At 37.3% G+C, this 18417-nt stretch overlaps 1 protein-coding gene across 10 annotated transcripts in view; it reads right to left on the minus strand.

Moving 5' to 3' along the window:
• Window positions 1-18417, minus strand: part of ptprsa (protein tyrosine phosphatase receptor type Sa) — a 313640-nt gene that overhangs the window by 108514 nt on the left and 186709 nt on the right. For all 10 annotated transcript variants that reach the window (XM_069186054.1, XM_069186057.1, XM_069186055.1 and 7 more), the window contains one exon: window positions 3094-3204. In XM_069186054.1, coding sequence (XP_069042155.1) covers window positions 3094-3204 — 111 coding nt within the window. The remainder of the gene's footprint in view (window positions 1-3093; window positions 3205-18417) is intronic.

Below are 18417 nucleotides of genomic sequence, written 5' to 3' on the forward strand. Positions count from 1 at the left end.
ACATTTCTTGTTTTTTTCCTTTGCTTTCCTTCCTTGATATCACCACAAAATGACATTGGTCATTCAAAACTTGCCTGCTCTGCGATCTTCTGTACCCAAAACAATCAAATTAACCAGTGGTCGCATGTTTGCCTTGAAAAGACCATTTGCTAGTAGTTAGCGGCCACTACAGTATATTCAACCTCATAATAAAAAAAAAACAGCAAGTCTTTGCCACCTGATGTGACTCCCATGGTGGCCGATTTGCTTCAATTGAGGAAAGAAAACCAAAATAAAAACAAAAAAAAACAAAAAGGGAAAAGAAAAAAAGAAAAGCATAGTACTTCAAATTAGCAGCTACGACTGACAGCACAAGATTCTCTGTTACCACCCTTTGACAAAATGTATGTCTCAAATTATTTAACAGTGCCTTAAAGCCCAAAAATCACCCCCTCTTGCAAAACTGTAAACTGTAGCTAAAACATCAGATTTTAAGCAAGGAGCAGAATAGAGTACTGATAGCTGCTAATTTCAAGTCCAGTTTATTCCCAATCCCATGTACATATTTATATAAACTATATAGAAAGCAAACAAGACAGTAGAAAGATACATGTTCTTCTTTCTTTCAGCGCTGCAAAACATAACTTTCTTGAATCTTAGAGATGTACATTGTACTCTTAACAAGGCAGAGAACTGCAGTATTTTAGATTCAGTAAGAGTCTATTGCTGTACTGCTATAGACTTACTGACTCCAAAACACAATTCATGGTGGATGGGGGATGTATTGACTTTACAACACTTGAAATATACAAAGCGAAGAAAATACCAAGATTTCCAAACTTAGGCCAAAAAAAATCCTCCCACCCCACAATGATATTGTTTTACTTGCAAGAATTTTCTCCAAATATTTTTGCCTTTGTATTAGCAGCTAGAGGAGAAAATAAAAAATAATTTTAAACAAAAGTTATCAATGTCACAGTATGTCCCTGTTTTATATCAAGGATCCAATTTCAGTAATGGATTGAGAAGTCAGCACGGATGGAATTTGATTTGGTTATGCAGCAATTTGTTTCTAAACATAGTGACAGTGTTTTCAGAGTGAACATTCTATTAAATTAACAGGTACAGTATTTGCTGAGAGACTGATTTCACTCATGTCTAATATACAATTTAAAAACATCAATGTCTAGTAACATTTGCCTCTGTGTGGACATCTAGGTTTTCAATGTTGTTAAATAAGGGGCCACATTTTCAAAACACTCATCTGCTTAACTCCTGATGGGAAGCAATGGGTAATCAGACACTGTTGGGTTTCCAACCAAGGGCCCAATATGTGGAGCCAAGGTTAGGTTTAACTGTGCAGTGATCAAAGGGCGGCCACTAGAGGCCATCAATGGATTGACAGGGAAATAACTTTCTTCTGAATTCTATAGCGATCTACCTCTTTGTGTCTGACTGAATGAACCGTCACTAACAGCTTCTCACTGTAAACAGACTAGTCATAGATCTGTTAGTTAATGGCAAGTTGAAAATGTGCATGAGGGATGGTTATTGGGGAGGAAGTGTTTGTTGGCGGCCAGCTGAACATTATACACAAGCAGTCCCTCATCTGGGTGTAAATAACGGTGGATGGTAATTGGTAGATGGGGGTTAAGAACTAGCAGAAGGCTGATGGCTGTAGCCACATCTTCAGCTGATCGTAAACATGTGTTTTAGTCCTTCTAGGTACACAAATCTGTATATCTTAATGTATTATTTTCACACACAAGAAACAGATTAGCTGTCTGGGAGCACAGGCTGGGCACCGAGAGAGAAGGTAGGTCAAGCAAGTTTTCTTTTCAGCCATCCACTGAAAGATGTTAATTTGTTGAATATTCCAATCACCAGGAATAATCCTGCACCTTTATTAGTTATTAAATTATCTTTTGTTTTACAATGGTGTCGGAGTGTTTTGTGGAAAAAGTGCTACAGATCAAGAAACAGGGAACTTAACGATACAGCACACATCCCCCAGATCACTATCCTCAAAAAACAACACCCCTCAGGATTCCATATGTTTAAACAAACTTAAAATTATTAATTTAACACCAGAAATACTTTGAATATCTGTATAGCATTATATAGTAAACGACATTTATTAAGATTGGAATATATATGGCCAGGTACTTTAAGGTAAGATACAGCAGTTTTCATCTGGTTCATTTCTAATAGTCTGTTCTTTTATTGAATTCCAGTTCAATGGCAGCTTTTCGATCATTTAAGGCAACAGTTTAGCTATCAAGCCGAACTTACCGTCTTCTTCCTGGTAAATAACAGCTAAGTGGAATGAAGACCTTACTTCTGACCTCAAAGAACCAGAAAGGTTCCTTTTTCTACAAAGTCATTGATCACTACAGCTGCAACAACAGGTCTCACACGGTGTATCTAAAATATCGCACTACATCACCTGTGAGAGAATACAGTACGCTAAAAGGCCACAAAAATCAAGATCGGCATAAAATGAGGTCAGAATAAGCGGTACTGATAATATATTTATAAATTTAATAACAATTAACTTGCTAAACATATTGAAGTTCACATAAATGTATTGGAATGTATTGCATTTCTCTTTCTGTGTACAGAAGGCCTACAGAAGTATCTATAAACAGATTAACTGCCTAGAATGGTTAAAACACAATATTTAACATCACAGTGAAGAAGAAAGACGTTGCGCGTTACAGAACTATTTTTTCCTGTGTGGCAGGTATTGTATTTTCTGGCCTCAACAGAATTTCAGACTATATTCACAGAATAATTGAACTCAAATTCTCAGTGCGGCCAGTGGATGAAAGATTTTAAAACAGTGAGTGAGCAAGGACTGGCTTACAGGAATGTCAGCTGTTTTAGGTTAGAAACTGTGTCAAAACCCAAAGCTGAACTGCATATCAGTAAATCTTGCTTGTTTTTTATGGACCGCACTTCAGGAGACTGAAGCCCGGCAGCTGCAGGAGCCGTCTTTCAGGAGCCTGAGAGGGAGGGAGGTCTATCGGTCAGGGGATGTGCAGCTACTGTGGGGCCGAAGCGTCTGAACAGCTCTTTGCAGTGTGTGAGCTCCGGGACCAGGGGGCTCCCTACCTCGCACGTAAAGGTTAGCGGGGGAGGAGTAACGCACGCCTTCGATGTTGGACGCCACACACTCATATTTGCCCTGGTCTGTCTCCTCGCTGTTTTCAATCTGTAGGGCTCCTGCAGGAAAGACAAAACACCCAGCCGGGGAAGGGGAAACAGGAGAGAAACAGAGAAATGGGTACATTGCATTAGGAAACTGGCAGTGTCAACCTGATCGGTCCAAAGTAGAAAAGAACAGGGAGAGGCCTGTTTCGGAGCGTGCTTATTGCTTCCATGGAACCTCCCACTCTTTCCATTTCTAATTCATGTTGCATTTCTTTGAAAGGAATCCACCAAGTTTTCAGACACAAAATGAAAGATTTTAATTGCTTTAAAAAAAAAGTTGCTCCTCTTCAGAAAATGCCTGCAAGGAACATCCAGATGCATTTACAAAGAAAATCCTGCCGCCGATGATTTCACATGGGAGAAGATGAGAGCAGGCTAACGTTTCTCCAGCAGTTCATTAACTTTCAGTCCCCCTTTTAGTACAGCTCCATAAGGAAAAAAGTACAATACTGAACTGTACGCAACATGGTTGAGAGTTCAGTAAATCTTCCCAGGTCACATAGTCAGACCAGCTACCTTTCTGCTGGACCTTCCTAAGCAAGCAGAACAAGCAGAAACAGCAAAGTTGTTCTTTGCACCGTTTCCAATATATTGACTTCTGTACTCTAGGTTCAGTGTGCTCTACACTGAATACAAACAGGAGAGTTAAAACCTCAATGTGAGATTGTAAATGCCTGTCCAGAAGAGTACAGCTGCCTGGATAGGGGAGTTTATACAAAGCAGGACTTGAGAAAATGTGTGTTTTCAAGGGTGAAGCTAAGGATCCCCTGACAAAACTGGACTGAACTACAAGAAGAACAGAAGGCATGAGCCTAGCAGAGCATATCCACTTACTATACACAAGGGGACAAGGCGTATGCATAGAAGTATAAAAATCTAAAAGTGTAAATAAAACAGAAACACAGACAGATAATACCACATTATTCAGTAATGTTGAGAATCCATGATAATATAATTAGGGATCCTGCCTCGCTTGGGTAGTTGAAGGATTGCTCATTATTCCTTTCTGACAGACAAACTGCCAGGACTCATTACCATTCAGTCAGCACATATCAATACAGGATCGCCTGTCAACCAACGATCTTTCATTCCATTCTGTACTGTATCAGCCCTGACATACTGTACACGCTTTCTGAATCAATAAGCTTCCAGAGAGACAGGCACGCAGCTCTACAGGCAGAGAACTATTCAGATGCATACAGAACATCCTTGCAGAGACTTGTTAACAACATTTTAATAAAAGCTGGTTTTAGGTGTATGCATGTTCGGGGATCGTGTGCGCAAATATCACTGTTGAGTGGTATAGGGCTTTAATATTTTGAGACTGTTAGATGATGTGCTTCAGTTATTTGGAACAGATGTTAAAAATAGTTGCTGTTTTTGGGGATGCTATTGAAAAAGAGGTAAGTCTTACTTAAGTTTTTCCAGACTTAATGATTCACAGGCAGGATTACCAAATATTAACCATCACAGATCGATCAGTGACTGCTAATGTCCACATGCCGTAAATATGTGCTGCATTAGAGAAACTACATTTTACAAGCAGAGACAAAAGGCCTAATTTTAAATAAAAAAATAAAATGTAAAGACAAAACAATGAGCTGGAAAATCAGCCTTTTCCTTTGCAGTACAACATGTAGAAGTATCCATGACTACATCAAAATGTTTTTTAGTTTCAATCTCTAATTGCAAAACAAACAGAAATTGTGATTCCAATACAAGAGGAGTACTAAATAATGATGTGAAAAAAACACCACCCCTTTAATGCTTATTTTTATCCAGAAGCATACTCACTCTTATTCGGTCATATTTCTATATTCACAGATCCAAAATGTTCCTTTCAGCTCCTTTCCTTTCTAACTATTCACTTCTCTTTGCTTACTTAACGATTTCTCTTTTTCATTCAAAACTATGATTAGATTTCCCAAAACACCAATTCTAGCTCTAGCTAATCTGGACCACATCAAAGACAGGTATCGTGAGTCCATTGTGGGAGAGTAATCAGGATTCTCTCATTTTACAGAAAGAAAGGAAGGGCAACTGGGAGACAGTCATGTCATTCTCAGACTGTCGGGAACAAAAATCACTTCATTTCTGCTCCAGTTTAGTTGGTGGCACACAATATTCACTTGCAAAAGGAAGACAGACAATACCTTTTGGAAGAAAAAATGATTTTGTTCAGTTTCCTGTACTGTACAAAATGCCTGGGAGGGCACAACACAGACAGGCCCACACAGACTTCGGCAATGCTGTGCTTCTTTACAGTATAGGATACAGAAGGTTTGTGCAGTCGTTGAGATTAATTCAGGGCTAATTGAAGAATGAAGTACATCATGCACCATGCTAGAAAATGTACAAAAATGTACACAGTGAATATGCCGTATATTCACTGAAGCTCTTGTCTACTCGTCCCCATTGCTTTGGTACAATAAGTTAACGAGTTGCTCAAGAATGTGTCAAAGCCCTAGAAATTTCATGTCACGTACAGCAGGAATGTTGAAGTGTAGTTTTATAAACACAGTTTACAGTTTTTTTCCCAGCATTGATGGAATTTTGCAATATAATAAGTGGCACACAGATCTGAGAAACATACAACTATTGTGCCAGCATGGGTAAGTATTCCTAACTGCTATAAAGAGAATAAAGTACACTAAATGTCAGGATGCATCCACTATAGGCACCATACTTTCTTTATATTGGGATTACATTGGCAGAACATTTGTCAATCCATATTAGACAGCCAATCAATAATATAATGAGAAGAGCTGCTCAATGACTTTCCACATTAAAAGCACAACAAATGGCGTAAAAAGCCAGGAAATGCTACTGTTACAGATATAACAGAACCTGACTTTATGGATGGTTTTCAAAGGTTTGTTATTGTGGGTAACACATTAGCAGTTATTTCTGTAGTCCCAGCAGACTTCATTATAAATGTGCAGACATGACTACAAAATACAGAGAATAAATACTTCAGCTCTGCTCATGCTGTTCCTGTGTTATTCATTTTGGGTTGTTCTGTTTTCTGTCTATTGTTTTTGAAAACAACTTCCTGAAATGATACTGCTAATGTCAGTCAAATTGATACTTTTTTGATAATTTTTTCTTTGTTCTTCATTCCTTTAAAACTTGGAGTGTGTTCGAATAAGGTGAGCAAAGGCATATTTCCATTTATCTGTATGAAGATTTTTGCTTATTTCCTTTGTGTACTGCTAGAATGGGACCCGTTTTCCTCGACTGGTATCCCATTCAGGATGTGGGCCTTGTGCTCTTCGATTCCCGGCTATGCTCTCAACTGCTGCGACACTTCCCAGGATTAAACAGATTCCTGCTGATGGAAGGATGGATGGTTGGGACATCCTTCTCTCTTTGTCAGTAACATCTGCAGAGATGATTAGCTAAACAAATGAATTTTCGATATAATACAACCAATGTGTTCATCTACAGCATAAGCATTTACAAACCTTCCACTTTCACAAACACAGTTTACAGAATTTATTAAATCCATATTTACTGACTTTGATTTGTCTAAACTTAGATAAAGCAAAAGTCTCATGCTGTACTTGAATTGTAGGTTTTTCTGTTCTATCCAATATTAAAGCCCTTTACACACACAGAAAGAGCACATTTCGATTCCCACAGATCTGAATACGATACACAGCAGTATGCCATTGCTGTCTCTCGGACACTGGAACGATCATTTTGCTTGTCTTTATTGGCCATTTTTGATCTATGAGCACAAAAATAGTCATCCAAATAGTCTCCAGCTGGACACAGACCGAGGCATGCACAAAAAAATCACGCATCCACAGCAGGGCCAGATGATGCCTCCCAAATAAAGATCCCTGTCTTGTCTTTGTTTGACCAGACAAGAACATGATAAAAAACTGTCATCATCGTTCAGCTTCAGCATGTGACACTTTCCATAGTTATTTTCTGATACTCTTCATAAAAATTACAACTCTAAATAAAAGTTAATTAGAAAATGAAATTTCCTTCAGGAATTGTGAAAGGGGCAGCATAACTCACAATTCCATAAAAACCTGAAAGCTGAAAGCTGTAAAGGAACCACCATTCTTTTTCAGAACTTGTGATGCCATCTTTATTTACTGGACAGGAACAGAAGCCAGGAGCAGTGGCACCCGTCAGCCCTTGGAGCTAGACAAACAAGTTAGGCATCGATGAGATACTCTGAGTAACACTGTGATAGCGAAAACCTCCAAAACATCAGTCTATCCATACATCTTTGTGTGTGTGATGTGTGCCTATAGTTCCTGAAGTAAAAGAAATTGCATTTTTGTGTTCTCTGCTCAAGCATGCCTTACCAAACCAATGCTCTGAATGTAATGATAAAGAGCCCAAAGCAGTTTAAATAGGTTGGAATCAGAGCAAAGTGAACATCTTTGATGTTCCTGTTTTCTTTTAATTATGATTTATTGTGTATTCTACTTAATTGCATTATACCCTTGGCTGCCTGTGGCTTTTTTAAAGTGTTTGTAAAGCCCACAGCATAACAAACTGCCTTCAAAGGAAGAGGCAAAAAAAAAGAATTATCTTTCTTGAGCATATGACAATCCATATAAAACAGCGGGTTACAAGATAAAACTTAGGTTGTATTTCGTTCAGATAAACAATTATTTATTAACAATATAAGCATTTTTCTGTTAAACACAAAAGCATTCAAAGTTTTTTTCAGAGCATGTTCCCTGCAGCTCTGAATGTGAATAATAAAACAATAACAGGAATCTCTCCCTCAATGATCACTTCAGTATTAATAGATTTAGTACACATTATGTATCCAAATGCAACTCAATTCTGCAAGAAAGCAAGAATGATAATTGAAATGCCGGTGCTCCTGCCTACCACCAATCTGAAATCATTTGAGCCACTGGAGTGATGGAAAAGGAAACAGGCCATGCATTAAAAGAGCTGCCAGTAGATATCAGTACCACTTTACATGACACAGTTAGGCTGAAGCCTCACTGGATAGCCTCCACTTTGGTCTGTGTAATAGCATGACACTTTCTCAGAAGTCTGCTCCACACCGTTTCAAGCGAACAGCAGAAACTGCACTGAAAGCCTCCACTGGTAATCACCAGTTCCCTTTACAATCTGTCTTCACTACTGCTCTGTGCATCTCTCCTCATACTGCCCAGTGCATTTTAGGAATTATCCTGTTTAGGATTATTTTTTGTATTTCAAGTATGTTTTCTTGATCTTTATAATGAACTGAAAACATTTGCATTGTGCTTCACTTGTCCCAGCAAGTCCCAGCTTGTCCCAGCTTTTCCAATCAAAAAACCTTGAGTGTGGGCTAAGGTTTCACAGTGGACACTATGATGATTGGTGGAGCCGTGTTGCCAGAAACAACCTGTTCGCACCTCTGCACAAATTATTTTTTTTTCCACTTTGTGGAACGATCTTGTTATTATTAGTGTACATCTGGAATGAGATTGTTAATAACCTTTGCACAGCTTAAATTACACCACTTACTACACCCTTCCATCCATTTTTATTTGCCTTCCTTGAATCACAAGTGTTCCACATCTGCCCACGCTTAACTTGTGCACTGTTTTTTTTTCTCACATGCTGATAAGAAGGTAGAAAAGGCAAACTAGAAATGATCAAATGAATCGTCATAATTCCTGAAGCTCTGTCATGCTGTGTCCTCTGCATATCATGTATTTTACTAATAAATGGAAATTATTATTGGAATAAATGGAACTTGGATATTGAATCAGAGCACAAAACAAGCTTTGGAAATTTAAATCCAATCAAAAAGACAGGAGATCTAAGAGAAGAAAGCACAGCTCTCTGAATCCTGCTTTTTGGGATGAAGCTGTTAGCCATGGGTTTGGACTGCAGTGCTGTTCACTGAGGGGAGTTGGTGGTGGCTGGTTAATCACCACTCCAAAGCACAGTGCCTCTCCTTTATTCTGGACCACTGCGCAGCTCCAAATAAAATATATTCTTTGCTATTCTATAATACTATAATAATTATTATTATTCCAGAATGACAATGCACTATTATTGTGTTGAAAATTATTAATGAAGTGTTTAAATTTGCACTTTTTTTTTTACAATCAAAAATAGAAAAAAGTCTAACTGTCAAGATAATCCCAAACCGACAAGGTTATGTCTATGCTTAGAATTTCATTTTCAAGAAGATTAATAGTAATCATTATTTTGCCTTGAACTGAAAATAAACTGCCTGAAACCATTTAACTCCTTTGGGTCAGTCATAAATCATAAATTGGTCCCAGCCTGACACCTTCAGGTTTATGAAAATAGTTGAACATTTACTTGTGTTTCTATCTTTATAATTGTTGATTGTTATGAGATTCATTATTACAAGGTTGACTACAGTAACTCAAGAACAGTATTATAATCAATGCATCTGACCCAGTACTATAAGTATCTATTATAATCCTTGAGTGACAGATGAGCAATTTGTGTACAATTATATCCCTTTGATACATACATGTGTACTGAACTGGCACACTTCATGATGTTAATAAAGTTGTGTATTCTTTGAAACTGTTTGTGCACATTGCTGTTTTTTCAAATCAATTTTTGTGGCGATATGGTATTCTCTGAATTACCTGCCCAATCTCTAATTCTTCAGGTAGATTTAAACCACTAAATCACTACACCCCTATATCTTTGAACATCATGTTAAAATGATGAAAAGCTTAAATTTTAAATCATTGTTAAATTAACAATGACAGAGAGGCAAGACAAATTGTCTTTAATGCATATTTCTTTTAACAGTTCTTAAGAAACACAAACCACTTCACATACAAACATGCTGTAGTTTGTGAGGCAGTACACTTACTCTCCCTTCTCCCAGTTTTCCAGTGGGATCTCTCTAATGCCATCCTCAGGAAAGGGACACGTTAACTTGATGTGACTGCTTGGCCCTGCCTGGTGAACAGGGCCTGTTTCTGGGTCATTTAACCCCTGTCTCCAGGCTGAGCTAATCTATTAACTAAGGAGCTGTTTCCAAGTCGTGGCCTAGTTAAAACATGTTCCCCCGAAGGAAGACAAGCCACATGCAGGAAACAAATCTTTCAAAATGGGTGTTTCGTGCAATGCAGAAAAAAAGAGTAATAGCTAATGTACAACAGTTCAACTGCTTACTATAACAACACGAAAAGAGTGTTGAAAAAACAAGATCCTCAATGAGTTTAACTCTTTTTATTTTGGAGATTTGATACCAGCTTGTGCTGATCAGTGCAAGACACCTCTGAACATGACCGTCAGAAGCTCTACAGTAAGGACAGCAAACCTCCAGCAGAGAGTCAGTAGAAACACTATTCATGCATTATTCAACCGTAAATAAGGGACTGAGCCTTTTCTCTTTGGAATACTGTTCCTGACCATATTAAAATTAAACCGACTGCTAATGTTTTTAAAGCTAGCCTCAAAACCTGTTTCTGCTGACCCTAAATTTTGAACCTAGCTCTCTCATTTAATTTCAAATTTATATACTGTATCTATTTGTATTTTATTCTCTTTCTTTCCGCTTACAATAATTTTTATATATATATAATTTATGGAATTGGTGTGCACAGATTCAAGGATGCTCCTAGACTGACAGAACTGCTGCTAGGGAAAATGACCAGAAAAACACAAAGGACAGAAGCTGCAGCCCCAACATGAGAGCTGAAAATGTCTGAAGTGTTCAATCTGTTTTAAATTAGATCACCAATGTGATTAAATGCACAAAAACTAGAAGAACACACTGAAAATCGATAATTTCTACGGGTTCTAAATTCTAAAGATTTATAGAATCCTTGTCTGTCTAACAGTATGTAAAGTCCGGGGTAGAGTTCATCAGATAGCGCTGTGAAGTTGACAGTGAGTGGTGCTCAGCTCTCCCGCCTCTCAGCTCTCCAGTCTTGGCTGGTGTTCGCATGTTACGATCTAGGAGTTTCCTTTGGGGGCTCTGATGGATGGGTGGGTGTTTGGAGAGGGACAAGGAATCAGATCTCTTCTTCTTCTATCTTTACGACCTGATAACACTATTTGGATAATGTGTTTGATGTACAGGTATTGAAAAGCAACTCCTGGTCTGGGTTTATGAGCTGTGTGTGATGCAGCACCAAAAACAGGTGAACATCTGCATGATGTAAGTTTTATCTAAGTGAGTCTCATTTTTCTTATGACCTAATCTCCTTCCATAGTACATATCTCATTCATCATACCACACTCTCACAGAGCAGTTTCTCAGGACCCTCAAAACACTTCTGCATAATAACGTTGCACTGTGTTCAGTGTCCGCTACTATCAAAATGCAGGCCTATACATTAAACCTGAAAACACACCAAAGGCACTGTTGGCACAGCAAAGTGCCCATCTTCACACTTGCTGCACTACAATGGCGGCATCAATTAAATGCAAATTACCCTTAAAAAGCTGTTATCTGAATACAGCCTGACCACATCTTAGTGCCTTGAGTTTTTCACATACAGTAAGGGTAAGTATGCATTTGCAGATCACTAATCCTATTATTCAAATCTGGAGAACATGAGGCACACTAAATTTTTATACAGCAAAAGGATTTGAAATTTACTGCCACACTTTTAAGATACTGTATGTATTTAAAAAACAAGCTGAGAGCTTGTGTTGTTTAAGTATAAGTTAATATCCAAAGTAATGCACTGTATCTGTTGTCACACAAGCAGTGGTGATTAATCTGGCTGGTAAAGATTCATTTACTAACAAATTGTCACAAATTGTACACATTGTCTTCCCCTTCTAATTTCTAATGTCACAACCATGTCTCATGGTATGGTACATGTCTGAACACAGGTGAGTATTTCATGGTTCTACTAGGGAGACACTGTGAAGACACAATGTTCATGAATGTCTTTATAAAATCCAACTGGCACATTTCTGCACAAACCTAAAAATGTATGAAGATGGTTTGTATATCCACCTGCTTTTTTTCTTGCTCCTGCCTCTCTCACATTTATAGAAATACTCTTCCTGAAGCCTTCTCTCTTCTTTTTGCCCCAGAGATGGGGAAAAATGACCAACAAGATTAAATTACTGCTTGTCAGAGGATTTTTGAGCCAATTAAAAAATAATTTTGTTCTTGTAAAGCATATAGGCACATACAGTATAATGGGCTGCATTGTTCAGGGAGACTGATAATTACTGCACATAACCTAAAATATATCCCATGTCATTCTTTCCAGATAAGTGGCAAGTGGTTGAATTTTAATCATAAAAACTAAAACCTAAACCTTATATAAAGATTTTATAACCCTGCAAGTGCCAAAATTTCCACAGTATTGGAAAATTCAGTACCACAGTACCACAGCACCACAGCACAAAAAGAGTAATTTTGATTTCGTTGCCGATCATTATTAATTATTTATAAAAGTGACACCAAGTAGCCACAGTTGTTATAGCTCAGATGTAGCTAAAAACATTCTCCCTTCATAAATGAACCATGAAATTCTATATTATGCTTTGTAATCTGCAAAGGTTTAACACACTAACACGCCAACATTAAGAAAACGATAACAACAAATAACATTTTCAAGAAAAAAAGAAATCATGAAATACTGTACATCTCTGGAACATCATCTGTCCCTATATGCCTCCTTTTTAACATAAGCTTACAAACAGAAGGGTATACAGAATCGTACCTACCTTTTAGCCTGTAGATAAAAAATAAATTATCACACGACAGTAAGAAAAGAAAATCTTTACCTGAAGTGACCAACCTTGTCTCGTAAGCTTGTGAGTCAGATTAGCATACAAGAAGGTGTGGTGAAAGGAGTGTTTGTGCAAGAACAGGCATGAAGAGATACTGAGTAAATGGAACATGTCAGACAGTGCACGTCCTCTCCATTCTGCAGCAGAGAGGCACTTATGCATTGAAAAGAGCACACAATGGACATATACAGTAAAAACACCTGTGGCCTGGTTAGTATACCCAGTGTTCAAGTATAGCAACTCGCAATAGGTTTAGTTGATGACAGGCACTACCTCTCTCTACTACCTAGCCAGAAGGATGCTGAACCATTTTATAATTGTCATTTTAAGAAATTTATATCTGGTAATTTAAACAGGAAACAAAAGTTTAAAAGATCCTTTTGAAATTACTAATAATAGTAAGATTAAGTGAGGGACTGTATTTATTTTTTATTATTTCGTAGAATTTCCAAACACATCCCCTGAGATTTGATACACTCTACTGCATATTAATACATGCAGAGTTATAAGGGGTTTTCTGAGTAAAAATACGTGACTATGCAACCCTATTCAGAGTCTTCAAAGTCATAATACACTCCGGGGACCAAGGGGATCTGTGATAAGAGATGGACAGTTCATTAGCTAGTCATCCTCAGCCTTAAAGATACTGTAACAGTTTTGGTTGAGTATATCAGCAATAAAACAAAAAATAAAATTCCCATTAATCTAGCTCAAATTCACACATGGAGGAAAACACATCAGAGTTCAACAAGTACAGTACAGAAACCACATGACATCAGGTGAAAGGGAACAAAGACACAGAAGACATAGAGGAGCCACCAGGTTATCGTAAGAATATAAAAAAGGAATGAAAAGAGTTTTTCAGTCTCTGCTATTTTTATTCTCACCATTACCTTCACAGTTTAATTTCTCAGTTCTTTAGCGCTTACCTCGTATAGGAGTACCCTCTGAAAAGAATCCGAGTAAAAAAAGTGAGAAAGTAATTTAGAGTTTAGTTGATGATTTACAGTAATGTTATTTTTGATGTTTTTAGTGATGCCATTATTCATTAGGATTTGTTAAAGATTATTATAGGTGTTATTATTTGTTTGGAGGTTAATTGTTTTTAAAGTCTCACACTGCTGGTTTTAGAAAGGACCAAAGATGAAATGATATTATCATCATATACCTTCAGATGTCTACGTATAAGTTTTCTTTGTGCTGCCATTGACTGAAACGTATGAAAGCAATTTTAAATAATATGAAGTTAAAATACCAATTTTATCCTAACGCCACTATGACTTACGTTTTAAAGTGGACCTGCTGTAGATGCTGCCAAAATGCAAGAAAACTCCCACTAGTCTGGACATTACATCATATGCCAGCAATAAAACAACTGCCGAAACTGCTTTGTTTAAAACAACATCCTCACCAAGAAAGAAATTAAATTAATGAAATAAAGGCCAACATGTAATAGGTCTTACTAATGATAACGTCTACAAAAGCAAAACACAACAATATGAGGTCAAGAATGATATTCCCAGTCAGTTGACCTCCTTTGATAAAGGTTTTATTCTTCTTTATACTTTATAAAATTGGTCTTTTGATACTTTTAGTAAGACACCATCATTTTACACCAAATGTCTCACTTGTTCTAAATTCGATTATTATAATTATTTTAAAGCTAACACTACAGGAATTGTAGGATGACTTGCTATTGTATTTCCTCCCCAGATCATGTTGCAGAGGCCCTAGACTGACTGGCACTGAACTGTCACGTATGGATTCTAGAATCCAAATGCAAACACAACTAAGGTGTGATATTAGAGCAGCACAGCTGCTGTTCTTAAAAACAAATCTAGGCATAAAGATAATGTAGGTAACAATATTTTTTACTTGATTTATTCTGTCATGATTTTAGAGAGAAAAAAATCAATTACTCTGAAGCATCACAACCTAATAAAAAGATAAATCTTCCATCTTCTTCTCTGTGAAAACACAGGATCCTTTTTCAAACCAGCAATCAGAGACCCACAATACTTTGGAAGGTGTTTTGTCCAGCCTTTGAGTCTCCGAAGTGTTAACATGGCATACCTTTCTAAGGTACAACTTCTGAGTTCATGGGATCAATTACCCATCAATGTTGCCAAGCAACCAAAAAGGGGGATTTGAAACCTCGCTTATTAAAACTTGAGAATACCCTGGGACTGATTTGGATTCTGAAAGTTAGTTTTTTTTTTTGTTGTTTTTTTCTCAAACCCTTTTTTGCCAAAATCTTTGGCATTATTATCAATGACTCTAACAAGCAGCAGGACATCTTATGTAGCTTAAAAGGGCATTCTATATTTATAGATATTACATTATAACAAGATATGTCAAATTCCAGTTTAGTCTTTTTCTTCTGTTTGTGATCATAGCAATCACATTTAAGAGGAATTCCAGATTTCAGAACTGGCTCAATCAGTTCTACAAACACTGTGGAAAAAATTAAATAATGACTTGGCAGTACGGCTGTTGAAAATTCCACTTTGCATTTTACTGTGGAAAACTCAAGGACAGGGCAAAACACTATTAACAATTTATCTTTTTAAGTTAATCCAAGAACAAGAAGGGTGTGGGACTGTTAATTGGTTAGAATCTGAAGGCAGCAACAGTTTGGTGTTTGGCGGATTTATAGTTAGGTTCTAGTTAAAAGGTTAGGAACTAGTTAAGGTTAGGTTAGGTATTGGTTAAGGTTAATGAAGCAGGTTTGTTAGCTGGAAGGCTTATTCCCTACTGTTTCTACTAGGTATCAGCGCTGGGGGTTGAGGGAGGGGTTTGGATTTTCAAGGAGGAATATGCAGTGAGGGAGGAGGTTTTAAAAACAGGGTTGATTAAAATATTATATTTTATACCATTTACTTGCAGATACCCATGCCTTGAAACCTATTTTAAATTAACCAGAAAGTCTCCTTTTTGTAGCACTGCTGTCCAGGATCTGTATCAAGGTCACAATACAGTATTGTTCCTAGTAAATGATTAGAAACATATCAAAATGAATAGTCGGGACCAGATGAAGTATATTCAGTGTTGGCTACATAAATGATTCATAACTGGGGCCTTCACTGTTATCAGGTTATAAAGATTTAAACTTTTCCCTGAGGAGGTCAAAGGATATTTAAAACTAAACTAAAATGTTCATCTGCTTCTCTCATAAGTTCAAACAGATTTGATGCTCATTTCTTTGTTTAAAGCAATCTATCTTTTTAACAGCTTACTCTTACTCCCATATTAATTGTCTGAGATAGGCTTAGTAGATTCCAGGAGAATGAAAATGGCTTTGGGAGATCAGCGCCTCATTTTGGAAGTGGAAGCAACAAGGTTTTAGCTCTGCTGCAAGAGGGAAACTGTCTTTCTGACAGGTTTAGTGACAGATAAAGTTTGCTTAAAAGCCCCCGAGCTTTCACACGGCCATCAACGCTATTCTGCACAATCTTTGCCAGATCCAATTCGCTGGACCTCTGACTTTTATTCTTCCTCGGACAAGGCTATTTTTATCGCCTCATTGGTGCTTCTTCGCAGCAGAGATGTGGGACACAAAACTAGGCGTTACTATAAAGGGCCTGCAGTCTGGTGACTGTGAGCGTGAACACAGGAATTAGGCTGATTTCATCCCCCATCCACCCCCTGCGATGGGTATGGCCTTTGCTTCTCAGTGGGAACCCAGCAATAGAAAACAGAACCACAGACCACTCTCACTGCCTCACCGTCCCTCAGCCTGTTCCACCCAGGACAGGGCAGACGGCTTTCGTGCACGACTGTGTGAGAATGAAGCTCTATGGGGGAATGAGATTGGACTTGACAGTGTACTGTATCTGTAATTGTTCCTCACCAAATATTTCACATGTATTGTAACAAATTCAAGTTCTAACAACTGCGCCAACCTTCCCAAGAGCTTTATCCTTGTCCAGCTAAACAAATATTTAAGTGGATTTCTGAAGTTGCTCTTTCTTAAAGTAAAAAAAAAATCCAATACTTTTGAGGAAGTTAAAATAAAAAAAAAATCAAAATAAACAAAAATTGTCGTGATTGGGATTTCTAATTCTCTAGTGTTAAGATGTAAGCTCCTAAACTATTGTCTTTGGTATGCTGTCAAACTATGAAGTAATCTCTTATTTTGTCAGGGGCATTCAATTTAAAGATGCCTTTCCTCTAAATTACTAATAATATTTCACATTATTTTCACAGGATTCACTCACTTACTATATCTCCTGCTCCTGTGCTGTATTGACAGACTTGAGACATTCACAGGTAGAAATACACTTGCACATAATTGAAAATATTACTGTTAAAAAATAAACAGAACAATAAACAATAAGCTTTGTCTTTTTCTAAACATTATTCAATATGTCTCAGTAAGAGGTTTATACTTTCTACTAAAATAAGCAGGTAACTAAATTTGTTGAAGGACAAAGGACAGTATTCTTAAATATGTATAAAATGCTAATTCTAAGGATTCAATATTTTATGAACACCTGTTTAGGTTTTTAATCTGTCCTCTGGACTCTTGTGCTGCTGCCCTTGGTGAGAACCAATGGAAACTGACTGAAGTTTACAAAATTACTTCTACCATGGAAAAGTAAGGAGTGCTCATTAAGTATTAGAAAATACTGAAATAACTTAACAGTCTTTTGTGAGCATATTTTTCTCAAACTTTACTCCTGTTTCCAAAATTTAACTATGATCTGTGCTGCTTGTAGCCTCAATTAAAGTGCAGCCCCTTCCACTGAAGTGCAGAATACCACTAGAAAGTAATAGCAGGGCCAGCACTTTCGGACATTACTGTTTTTCTTAATCCGTTGTATATTCAATTATGCAAGTCAAAATGAACACATTCTAGCAAGTATACAATCGTATACCCTTACATATATGACACCTAAAGAAGGCTCCACAGCCAAAACATTGTGTTTCCTTTCCTTTCTTTTCCTCATGGAATAAACCTATTCCTTTGCAGCCTACGGATGCTGACACAGCTATCTACTTGAACTCTTATATATATTGCCAATATTCTATAGATGTTCTATACTTAACATATATTGCCTTTATTCCAGTCACATATTTTAAAAAATAAACTTGTTTCCAAATTATTCTAAATTCCAACTAAAATAAGTAAATTACAGTGATGCTACTGTACTAACAGTTTTCTGGTGCTGGGAAGACAATATGTGATTCTGGGGAAAAGAAGAGTATACCTATAAATCATATTCACGTACTGTAGATGTGCAGTATGACATCAAGCAGCAGAAAAGAGCATCTGCACAAGATTGTGAGAAGCATGTAATCTTCATAAACAAATATAATCAGAGCCAAATCTTTGACTCCATTATGGGTGAGACTCTCTGTTTTCTTTCAATTCAGTTCCTGCTTTTTCATTCTTTCATGCTGCTTTTAGAATGATACAAATAACCGGCTTGTATTGTGGGTGTGAGGTCCTCTATATTCATCACCAAGCTAGCTCCAGTGGTCAAGTGCTGGGTG

Source organism: Lepisosteus oculatus, chromosome 29, assembly GCF_040954835.1.
Source record: "Lepisosteus oculatus isolate fLepOcu1 chromosome 29, fLepOcu1.hap2, whole genome shotgun sequence".
Lineage (NCBI taxonomy): Eukaryota > Metazoa > Chordata > Actinopteri > Semionotiformes > Lepisosteidae > Lepisosteus > Lepisosteus oculatus.